At 36.8% G+C, this 12,341-nt stretch overlaps 1 protein-coding gene across 1 annotated transcript; it reads left to right on the forward strand.

Moving 5' to 3' along the window:
• The first annotated feature begins 566 nt into the window (after positions 1-566).
• LOC109061254 (interferon-induced very large GTPase 1-like) lies at positions 567-3,375 on the forward strand. Its single transcript, XM_042715467.1, has one exon. It carries the CDS (start codon positions 580-582, stop codon positions 3,373-3,375), a length of 2,796 nt encoding a protein of 931 aa, XP_042571401.1. The 5' UTR covers positions 567-579.
• Positions 3,376-12,341: the final 8,966 nt, after the last annotated feature.

Raw genomic sequence — 12,341 nt, forward strand, 5'->3', positions numbered from 1 at the left:
GTATTTCTTCAACAGGCAGAGAGCAAGCACTGTGGAACATCAGGAGTTAGTACAGATCAACACCTACATCAGGAACTGTTGAATAAAACAGAGAATCTATTTCACAGACTTCTGAAAGACAGACATCACAATAAACTGAGAGCTGCAGATGTTCTTCAGTTAACTGCACAGTCATTACACTCCCATGAGTCTTGTGCTGAAGAACAGCTGATTCAGACTTTCATACAAAAATTACTGATAATGGACTACAGAGCAAGATATATTAAAACTAAAGACAACAATGAGGAGGTTTACAATGGTCAAGCCAGCTATGATTCATTTAAAGAAGTGGCTGAGTCTGATGATTTTTTTCACAATTTAGGGTTAGTGTATTATGGTTTAAAATCAAAATGTTAGAGAATGAAGGAGATGGTTTTTTTGATGTTTGGATTTGGTTGTTGTGTTAGTTTTATTATGTTTCTTTTGGTCACTAAACTGTCCCAGTGTCAGTACGCTCTGCCTCTGCTTATTCCTGATCCATGCACACAACAGATTGAGTTTCCTCTCTGGACATTCAGACAAATCAACAAGAGCTGGACGATGAGAAACCTCAACAATGAAATCATCAGTCAAACCCAGCCCATCTACAAGGCAAAAATTCCAATGGTGTTTTTCTTCAGGTTTGGCTCTGTGTCTTCATCCAAGTCTCAGCTGATGAACAGTCTGATCAATGAGAAACATGACACGTTCTTCCACAGGAACTGCCAATGCAGCAGCAGAACCAGAGTCCTGATGGATGGAGTGGTGGAGATCGCCTGGTTCTGCCCTTCTGGGAAAAACACAGATAAATTCACTGAGTGTGTTGCATTCTGTAATCTACATGGTGATGCAGGAGACCATGAGAAACAGCTGCAGATCCTCACTGAAATGAGCTCAGTCAATGTTGTCCTTCTACCACAACTTCAGAAGAATGACAGAAGCATGGCAAAACTTCAAGAACTCTATAAGGGCTCAAAGCCACTCATTTGTCTTTTTACTGAGGATGGATCTGCTGTAACTGTGTTGAAGAAAAAATACCGGATTGGTCTGAAAGACAGAAATCAGTCAGAAATATCTGATGAACTCAGAAGAGCAATAAAAGATTGTCTCTCAGAATCATCTTCCACTTTCAGACTTGAAGATGTGTCCAAACACTCAGACATCAGAGTAGATGAGGAAGATGATGATGTCTGCATGAGAGGAAGAGAAGCAGCACAGCAGATGATGAGTTTACTGGAGAAGAAAGATCTGACGGAAATCAAAGAATCATTTCTGCCTCATCAGGGGAAACTGTGGCATCAGTGGAGTCAGAAGAACAAAGAACTACATCAAGCTCAAGGAAATGAACTAGAAACAGACATCAGCAGAAAACAAAAGGAGATGAAGAATACCCGTGAGATGCAGCATAAAACTGATATCAGCGAATTTATAAAGTTCTTCATTAAAGAAATTAACTCAGATACTGGACATAAGATGTTTTTCATTAAATGGTTCGGAATACTCCTGTATGAATATACATCAGCTGATTTGTTTGTTCTTCATCACAAATATTATGAAACGTGGTCAACGGTTTTAAAACTAAAAGAGAAGTATGAACCAGAAGAACTGACACTAAAACAAACTGAACTTGAGAGAATATCTCAGGATCTTCAAGCTGCAGCTTTTGGTTTGGAGCACATCATGAGGGAGATCGGTCAGATCTATGAATCATGTTCATATGTGAAGAAGAACAAGAAAGACCTGCAGGTTCACTTCTCTTCTCTCCCGAGTCTTGCAGCTGAGTTGATGATCTCTGGGTTTCCACTGGAGCTGATGGATGGAGATGCTGCTCATGTTGCTGTGATCTGGATCTCTGCTGTTCTAGATCAACTCGTCCAGAAACTGGGAGACCAGAGAGTCTTTGTGCTGTCCGTTTTAGGGATTCAGAGCTCTGGGAAATCCACCATGCTGAACGCCATGTTTGGACTCCAGTTTGCCGTCAGTGCTGGCAGGTGCACCAGAGGAGCTTTCATGCAGCTGCTCAGAGTGTCAGACGAGATGAAACCACAGATGAACTTTGACTATATTCTGGTTGTTGATACTGAAGGTCTTCATGCTCTAGAACTGGCTGGAAGATCAACAAGTCATCATGACAATGAACTGGCCACATTTGTTGTAGGTATTGCAAATCTGACATTGATCAACATCTTTGGAGAAAACCCTTCTGAGATGAAGGAGATTCTTCAGATTGTTGTTCAGGCCTTCATGAGGATGAAGAAGGTCAGACTGAATCCCAGCTGTGTGTTTGTTCATCAGAACATCTCAGACGTCACAGCTGGAGAGAGAAACATGGAGGGAAGGAGACGACTGCAGCAGAAACTGGACGAGATGACAAAAATTGTTGCTAAGGATGAAGTCTTTGATGCAAAATGTTTCAGTGATGTCATTAGATTTGATGTTCAGAATGATGTAAAGTATTTCGCTCATCTCTGGGAGGGCAGCCCACCAATGGCACCACCAAACCCAAACTACTGCGATAATATTCAAGAACTAAAGAAAATTATTCTCTCTCATGCCTCAAAATCATATGGAATGATGGTGAGACACCTAAAAGATTGTATTAAAGATCTCTGGGAGGCTATCAAAAATGAACGATTCGTCTTCAGCTTCAGAAATTCTCTGGAGATTTCAGCCTACAGGAAACTAGAGACAAAATACAGCAAGTGGTCCTGGAGTCTTCGCAGTGCCATAATGGAAACAGAGAGCAAACTACACAACAAAATAAAAAATGAAGCAGTTCATGAAGTTGAGGAAACTGATCTTCAAAGAGAACTGAAGAAGACAAGTGAAGAAGTAGAAAAGTCAATGTCTGAATTCTTTGAGAAAGACAAAGATAAAGATATATTGTTTCAGTGGAAAACATCATTTGAAACTAAAATCAAAGAGCTTCAAGAAAACATTGTGAAAGAAACAAAAAGGAAATTAAACGGGATTCTTGATACTCATAGGACACATCATGAAAACACTCTCCGTGAAAACAACAAAATACTTGCCTTAAAACTCAAAGACAAAGCAAATAATGCAGAAACACTGAAGAAAACGACTGAAGCTAAGAGAACGGATCATGAAAACACTCTCTATGAAAAGAGCAAAGAACTTGCCTTAAAACTCAAAGCAAATGATGAAGAAACACTGAAGAAAGAGTTTGATTTGTCTTGGGCGCAGACTGTAGATGAGATTATCTCAGAGAGGCCTCCAATCAATGACATTGACATAATGAGAGATGTGATAAAAATCCTCAGTGACATCTATGAGGGGCATCTCCCTGCTGACCACATTAAAGAGGACATCAACATTTTCACTGAAGTCGTGGCCTAATGGTTAGAGAGTCGGACTCCCAATCGAAGGGTTGTGAGTTCGAGTCTCGGGCCGGCAGGAATTGTGGGTGGGGGGAGTGAATGTACAGCGCTCTCTCCACCCTCAATACCACGACTTAGGTGCCCTTGAGCAAGGCACTGAACCCCAACTGCTCCCCGGGCGCCGCAGCATAAATGGCTGCCCACTGCTCCGGGTGTGTGTTCACAGTGTGTGTGTGTGTGTTCACTGCTCTGTGTGTGTGCACTTCGGATGGGTTAAATGCAGAGCACAAATTCTGAGTATGGGTCACCATACTTGGCTGAATGTCACGTCACTTTTTTTCACTTTCATCGGGTTTTTCACTGTGTCAGGTTTTTTTGATTATGTTATTTTCAAAAAGTCCACAAAAAAGGGGTTTAACGGGACTGTAAATGGTGCTTGGAGAAGAATCAGAAAATATTTTGGATATGCTCAAACTTTGTCTCCAGAGAATGAGGGTCAAATTAGATCATTAGTCTCAGATGTTGACCAGCAGACAGACATAATGATTCAGTCATTTAACATTACAAAGATGGGCTACAACATGAGCTGCACTAAAAAACTCATAGATTATATCAATAAGAGAGTAACAGAACTTCAGGAAGAACCAGTGAAATATGAGTTCAAAGATGAATTCTTAATCGATTTAGTTCTTTCCATTTGTAAAAAAGCAAACCAGATGATAATTGTTCATTGATTTGTTTTATTGGATATGTTTGATAGTGTAATATGTGTTGATAAGAAGAGAGAAGAGTACTATAGTATTTTCCAGACATACTGTCATGGAGCAACAGTCGCTTCCATTTTTGGGGAGATCATCTCAGAAACTTAAAGAGCTCATCGAGCATAGTGTCTACAAGAAGACTGCCAGAGATCTGACGGATGAAATGAGAACAAACTGTGAATCACTGAATGGAAACAGATCAAATCTGGAGAAACACATCCTGAAGAGACTGGCAGAAGAGGAGGATTTCGACAAATACATGAAGTACATTCATAATCCTAAAGATCACTTCAAGAGTTTCATCAGAGATGAAGTCAGTCGGTACATCACTGATAAGTTCAGTCTCAGTGTTTTACCCAAGATGAAGGAGAACATTACACTTCTACAGCAGAAGATCATGAAAGCAGCTCATGAATCTACTGAACATGTTCAAGTCAACAGTGGAGATGTTGGTTTGTGGTTGAAGAGTTTCACACAGCAGCTCTCAGATGAGCTGATCTTCTCTGAAAAAGACCTCAGTGGAGTCAAACATGATGATGTTGAAGATTTCAACCTCTTAGAAGATGTTCTGAAGAACAAACTTCATGCTGTAATATCTGATATCAGCAATAGTTTTAACACAGAAACTTTTCCAGTAAAGCTAGACTATAACTTCAGACCAGATGAGCTTCTGAACGATCACTTCTGTCAGTGCTGTTGGGTTCAGTGTCCATTCTGTGGAGCAATCTGCACCAACACCATAGAAAACCATGATGGAGATCACAGTGTTCCTTTCCATCGTAGTATTGGTCTGAATGGAATATATACATCTAACTTGTCTACTAATATCTGCACATCAGCAGTAGCAAGCAACATTCTATATTTTTATCCAAATGACTCAGATGATAAAGTCCCATGGAGAGATTACAGAAGAGCAGGAGGAGTTTATGCAGACTGGAGCATCACCCCTGATCTCTCTGAACTGCCCTACTGGAAGTGGTTTGTGTGCAGATTCCAGAAAGATTTGGAAAAATACTACAAAAAAACATTTGAGGGTTATGCTGAGATACCAGATGAATGGAGAACATACTCAAAGCAGGAAGCTATTGAAAGTCTGAATAAATACCTTTAAAAGAAAAGATATAGTATTGAGACTCTTAAATTTCTCAGAATCTCCTGAGACCACAGAAAATGAGTTTCAATGAAATTCATGAGTCTCTGGAGTCATTTACACCTCAGAAGTGCAAAACTTCAAATACACAGGAAGAGGTTTAAAGACAAGATTCAATTCCTTATACACGTACTGTATGTGTGAAATGTTCTTATCTTCAAAACAACAGGAATTAATGTGTATGTTTCATGTTTGATGTATTTTACAATTTATTACTATTTGACTGCATAATCTTTATGATCAACCATAAAAAAAAGTCTTAAAAAATTGTTAAAAATTTCCTTTTTTCTTTTGATGATTATCTTTCAAGGTGACAGTTAGAAACACTACTCACAAACAGTAAAGAACACTGAAGAAGACAACTTTGCACAAGCAAGCAAAGTTTTAGTTTAAACAAGCAAACATCAGACATTAAGCATCAGCTAAACCTAAATTATAGCTTTACTGCAAGGGTAGAAGGTCATTATTTTGTTTCATTTCTACATTTTTTTTTTTTTTTTTTTTGCTTTTAAGTGGTAGACATCATTGCATTGCACATTCTGAATGATGTTAAAAAAAAATTAAAAATCAAGAAGTGTTTCTTGTTAGATTTTTTTATTATTATTATTATTATTTTGATCTCTTGGTAAAAACCAGGATCTGCAATTGAAGCAGTGGATGCAATAGTTTCTCAGTCCAACCCATGTTGATGGAAGGCTGCAGACATTGTTCTCACTTTTCTGAAAGTCTTCAGTACTTCTTTGTAGCATTTAATAACTTTTTCTGGCTTTATGACTGCACAAAAAAAGTCAATACATTTAATACTTACAGCCTTTTTCTCTTTTTCTTTGGATTTTCATCTGCATCTTCTTCCTCTGCTGTTTGAAGATCAGTGTGGGTTTCTGCTTGAGGAAGTTTTAAACTGGCGGCTTTGTAGGTTGCTGTAAAGAAATATCATTAGATTATGATTTGTCAAAACAGTGAAGCCTATTGGTAAATAATATGTGGTGGGCATACCAGCTGTATATAAAATTCGAACATGATATGTGTCCCACATGTGTCCAGGCTGCTCCTCACTTCGTATGGCCTTTCCTAAATTATCAGGTGTATATTGAGCTGGCCACTGACATATTTCATCTTTAACCCACAGTGCTGGCACTACTTCAACCTCTTGGGTTTCTATAAATTCTACAATGTAAAACATGGCCTAGAAGAGAAAGAGGCACAAAGTTACTAGCATTAGTAACATTAGAGTATGAACAGTAAGTTTTGCTTTTTTTTAATGTTAAACAATTTAACATAATTATAAGTCAGTTTTTTTTATGATAATCCTAAATGCTGATGAATGATAGTTTAAGTGCACATAAAAGTCCTCATTAATACATGTTCCAGACCCAAGATATTAGAAGTATAAATATGCTATACATACCAACAGAAATAAGTGAAGGCAGGCTGGACAATGACACTGTCTAAATTTGATGCTGATCTGCACATAAATTATGAAAATTTTATCCTCAAGATAAAAAAAAAAGCTTATCTATAATTTATCAAATTTACCAAACACCACTCTATGACTGAAATTTAGGATGGGTCTGCATGAAGAAGTGGAATGACAACAAAGCCAACCTCCAAAGGCAACCGGACACACTTCTGCACATTGGTATCTAACTTTAAGCTCATCAGATTTGGTGTTAGATCTGACATAAAACAAATTCCCAATTCTGTGGAGTCAATGGGATAGTCAAAAAACTATGCAATGTGTCTATACTCTTTGCAGACAATGTATTCCTCACCCTCAAAGACAATTATATTCTGAACCAATAGTATCTTATTTTTCATCTTGATACATCTGTCCCTCTCTGATGTGTTGATTACAAACCCATCTATTGACAGTTCCTTAAATTGGGAGACTACTCCTGTGAATCCTTGTGGAACAGGTCCATCTGAGTGCAGCATTTTAAATTTTTTGTGGGTATTCCAAGTTTCCTCATCCTTTAAACTTGCTGAATCAAGTTCTGAAATTCTGCGTATAACTTGCTGCAGTGGTGAACTAGGTTTTCTAACCATTCTTTTAATTTTTTTTAGGTAGTTTTCAAAAGGAAACCCTGATATTAAATCTAAGTGGCCATGCACCTTCACATCATCACTGAGATGAATCAGACCATGTATGTTGTACACTAAAAAACCCTGGCCATAGAGTTCCCCAAAATGTTTAACAAATGATCTAAGTAGTGTGTTTGCAAAGTCATTTAACAGCAAACAATATGTTGGACTTGCCAAGATGTATATCCTCACAGACAACAACATAAAATTTTGGTAAACCTCAGTAGTCAGCACATCCCTTAAAACTACTGGATCAGTATAAAGTAAGAACTGCCTAAGTTCTGTTGCTTTCCATCGTAACCTCTCATCAAGTGCCCTTGGTCTTCTAGCAAATTCTGAGGGTATGTAACTTTTGAGAGCAAGCAGTTTGCTGGAAATGAAGGACACTGGTCTGGATGAAATACGGTAATTCAACTTGCCGCAGGTTCCCATCCACAAATCAAACAGACGCCACACCACACCTAAGCACACTAAATGCATATAGTCATGTGGAAATCCACTAACCATAGCAATAGATGTTTCACAAAATGGGGAATGTTGTACATGGTGGTCTTCATCCTCTGCATTTGAAAAAGATACATCTGTTCTTACTCTAGCATTAAGTTCAGGAAATGTCATGCGATTATTAATGTAAATGCCTGACTGTACACATTTATCACAACCACTGTATCCATTGTGTGACTTAATTCCCTTAATAAAGGCCCTCGCAGGAGCATCACAAATTACTGAGCGCACAGGTCAAGAAGAAGGTCTTTCCATTAACAACAAAACCAGTGCTCAAGGATTTCAACTCAGAGACCAGATCCTTTAGATATTCTGACAATGACTGAGGCTTTGAGTTCCCACTGTAAAGGGCAATCAACACAGGTTTTCTAGTGTAAGACTGGAGTATTCCTAAAATTGGCCAGAACTGTAAACCTGAACTTTTAAAAATTGGAAGACCATCCATGTTCAATTGTAATTTGAATCTGTGATGACTTTGGACAACTGATGTAAGCTTCTGAAAGATGTGGCTGAACATTTTCTGTATTCCAAAATAGTGGAATGATCCACTCCCCAAGGAAACAATACTATGTCTTATCTGTGTTTGGAGTAATGTTCTTGCATCTTTTGGTAGAGATGGGTGATGGGCTTTCAGTATTGACAAAAGGGCAGACAAAGCAATCAATGAAATGCCAAAATGTGTTGCCCAGTCTCGCAAACATCCCGATAAATCTTCAGGAACATCCCCACTTTTATCAACATGGCTATCCTCGTCACTTGTTGATTCACTTCCCCCATCACTCTCTGATCCACAAATTGGTGGCAAAACAAAGCTTGAAGTAACTACTTCATGTTCAATGGTATGTTCTTCGATAGTACAATCCATGAAACTACTGTCCTCATCATTCAAAGATTCAAACAACTGGGTGACTCTTTTAACAGCCCTTTTCCTTAAATTGCTGCGAGTGATATTCCACTTTTCTCTCTCCATTACACAGTAATTACACTAACATTTACTCTTTGAAAATTAGTCATGCAGTACAATGACAATAACCAGGTGCTATGGAGAAAAAAAAACACATTAATACTTTAAATATTGAACGACAGCATGAAATGTATCAACAGCTTACCTTAATGGTGACAGTTAACTTGACACTCTGTATTTTTGCCCACCAGAAATTTTCTGTAACAAATCACATTGACTGTTATTAAGGTCTAAAACATCATGACTCAAAACAGTACATGACAAAAACATAATGCATGCAAAGTAATTTTATTAGAAATGAGTTAAATACTTTTCAAAATACTTTCATTGTGCAGAACTGACTGCGGGTTGGGAGACATAGGGAGTGGGGGCTGATCTCAGCGGTTTGCAGCATTGAGCATTACACATGTTTGTGCTGAGCTTATGACCACAATGTCCAATCAGAGACATTTCGATTAGTCACCGCTGAATTGTTCAGTGAGCGCACTCTGAATTCTGAATCTTCATTTGCTAAAGTAGTGCATTCAGCTTCAGTGATTATTTAGGCCTAAAACAGTTTTTGCGAAAGTGCATACATCACTTTAGACTGAATTCATGAACCACTTCAATGTTCTTTTTATTTGCTCACTTTCTTTATAATTTATTCCCAGTTTGAATAACCTTTGTTTTTAATGCTGCTGAAATAACCAGTGTGAAGCCTTGATTTTCTAATTCATAAAAAAACAATAAATTTATAAATTCTTCTTAGCTTGTTTCGTCTGTATCTAGAACTTGTTTTTCCCCACAAAAAACGTCCTAAAAATCAACATTAATAATTACAATATCAAGAACAATAATCAACAATCATTTGTCATGATATTGCAGCTTCACCCTCTGAGTTTTAATTTTTAATTTTTATGCTATTTACATTATACAATGCTTGTGCATTAATCTGTGTAAATTAACATAAATTAGCCATGAACATAAAATATCACCTCTTATTGGACATTGCAGTAATAAGTTCAACAGAAACAGGTGTGACTGGTTACAGTGCTCAACACTGTAAACCTCGTGCAAAAAATAGCAAATCTACTGTATGATTCAGTAGTAACATAATATAGGCCCACAGAAAGGTAAAGAGATACAGGAAATGAAGGAGAAAATAAAGCAAATACATAACAATAAATAAAAATAAATTGAACCTACAACAATAATAATAACACTAATAATGTAAAATATGAAATAAAAAATAAACAATCAGAAAATGTACTTAAAAGACTGTTGGATGGGATGAAATGATTTATAAATAATAAATGAATTCATATTAGCATGTCTCGATTATATTTAAAGGGCCGGGAACAGGAAAATTGTTCCAGTTTGAATGTTTTATTTATTTATTTATAATTTATTTATTTTTTTTTGCCCACAGACAGAATAAACTACAAATACAGTCTTGCTAAAGATTTTATTTGAACAAAATATAGATCTTATCTCTAAGAAGTTTGCTCAAAAAGTGGGACAATTATGATTATTATTATTAGAGTTTTATCTGACATGGCAATAACATTGGACGAGCTTGAGCGTTTTAGCACACATGCTAATTTTCAACACTGTCCACAGGAGGCTTTTTTAGAAAAAAAAAAAAAAAACCAGTAATAATAATTAATAAAAAAAAATGTTTGTGAATGCGGAAAAAGGGAATTGAAATGTTAATATCAAAATAATATTTTCTCATAGCAGCTTCTACTGATATGTCAGTAATATGTACTGATACATTCTCATCAATTAATTAATTAGTATTATCATGTTTTAATCTTTAAGAAAGAAACTGTTGTTCATAAAGATGACTGTTGTAAATTACAATATTATTACAATATTTAGCCAAAATATTAGACAAATTAAAATATTTATTTGTTTGCTTGTTAGAATAGTACACTTTAGGGGTCACTTGACACACTTGACACATCACAACGTTTTTTTTTATTTTTTTTTTTACTTCTAGGCCCCCTATTTGAAGGCACTTCTCACTCACAACTTCTACCTGATAAAAAATTACAATCTTAAAGCCTAGGAATATGATTAAAGAGATAAAAGTGATGTAAATTTTGTGTGTATATAACCAAATAATAAATATCTTTATTTTTGGTGGTTTAGCTTGTTTTGTCTTATTTTAATTTTTTTTATGGGGGTCTAATATTTCCAGGAGCTTTTTCGGAAAGACTCAGAACAGCGCATATCTATCTTTTAAAAATACTGTAAAACTAAAGACTTTTCGGAGATATGAAGGATGCGATACTACTCTATAGGTATTCAAGTTTAACATGAGATTGTCAGAAACTGTGTGTTACCTACCCTTTAAATAACTAAGTTATTTTGCGGCCCTATTGGAAGATGGTTGAGGCCCCCTGGAACCTCCACTATAGAAGTTAAATGACACTGCTAGACACTGCTACTTTCACCAAGTAGGCTACAACATTTTATCTGATCTCATCTTGTTGATCCTAAAACAACATTTAAATCAACCAATTTGATTTGAAATTTGCAGTTTATGTCTAGTTCAGGCTTATAACCAAGGTAAGGTGCTTCTACATCAGTGTTATTCACCTATCATTTCCCTCTGACTAGGGTTATGGTTAGGGTTGGGTTTAGAGGGGAAAGGGTTAGCACATTTTTTTTGGACAGGAATGTACCTCCAAGATTAACAAAATATGTTGATACAGGAATATGTCCTACTTTGCAAAATCATTGCGACCCAAGTTTTGCACAAATAGCAATTCAAAATTATCTCATACAAATATTTAAAGGCACATCCAAAAACTATAAAAACTCATTAGAACCTAGACACTTGAACTTTTCTAGACACTATCTACACAACATATGTCAGCTGATTATAAGACCTGTCAATGCAATATATCACATTCCTCACATTCACAGCCTTAATTAATTTTTTTTAATATTGTTAAAAATATATGTTTAAAAAATATTCAGCCCATATTTATGCTCACACCCACATGAGCCATGTGCATGCTGTGCCCTATATTTGCCAAAACTGGCCCAAAAATGTTTTACGATAACTGGGCCACATTTTCTGCATTACATGTTGGCGACTTTTGGCTCACACCCAGATGAGCCAATGGTTAATATGCCATATAATTGCCAAAACTGGCCCAGATACATTTTACGATAAATGGGCCACATTTGCAGCATTATATGTGGGCCACTTTTGGCTCACACCCAGAAGAACCAATGGTTAATATGCCATATATATTTGCCAAAACTGGCCCACATATGTTTTAAGATGAATGGGCCACATTTGCAGCATTAAATGTGGGCCACTTTTGGCTCACATCTAGATGAGCCAATGGTTGATATGCCATATATTTGCCAAAACTGGCCCACATATGTTTTAAGATGAATGGGCCACATTTTCTGCATTACATGTTGGCGACTTTTGGCTCACACCCAGATGAGCCAATGGTTAATATGCCAGATATTTGCCAAAACTGGCCCAGATACGTTTTACAATAAATGGGCCACATTTGCAG

This window comes from Cyprinus carpio, chromosome A3 (genome assembly GCF_018340385.1).
Source record: "Cyprinus carpio isolate SPL01 chromosome A3, ASM1834038v1, whole genome shotgun sequence".
In the NCBI taxonomy this organism is placed as follows: domain Eukaryota; kingdom Metazoa; phylum Chordata; class Actinopteri; order Cypriniformes; family Cyprinidae; genus Cyprinus; species Cyprinus carpio.

Excerpts from the sequence above, each read along its gene's own strand:
- LOC109061254 (XM_042715467.1), top strand. The coding sequence starts at position 580 with ATGAGAAACCTCAACAATGAAATCATCAGTCAAACCCAGCCCATCTAC.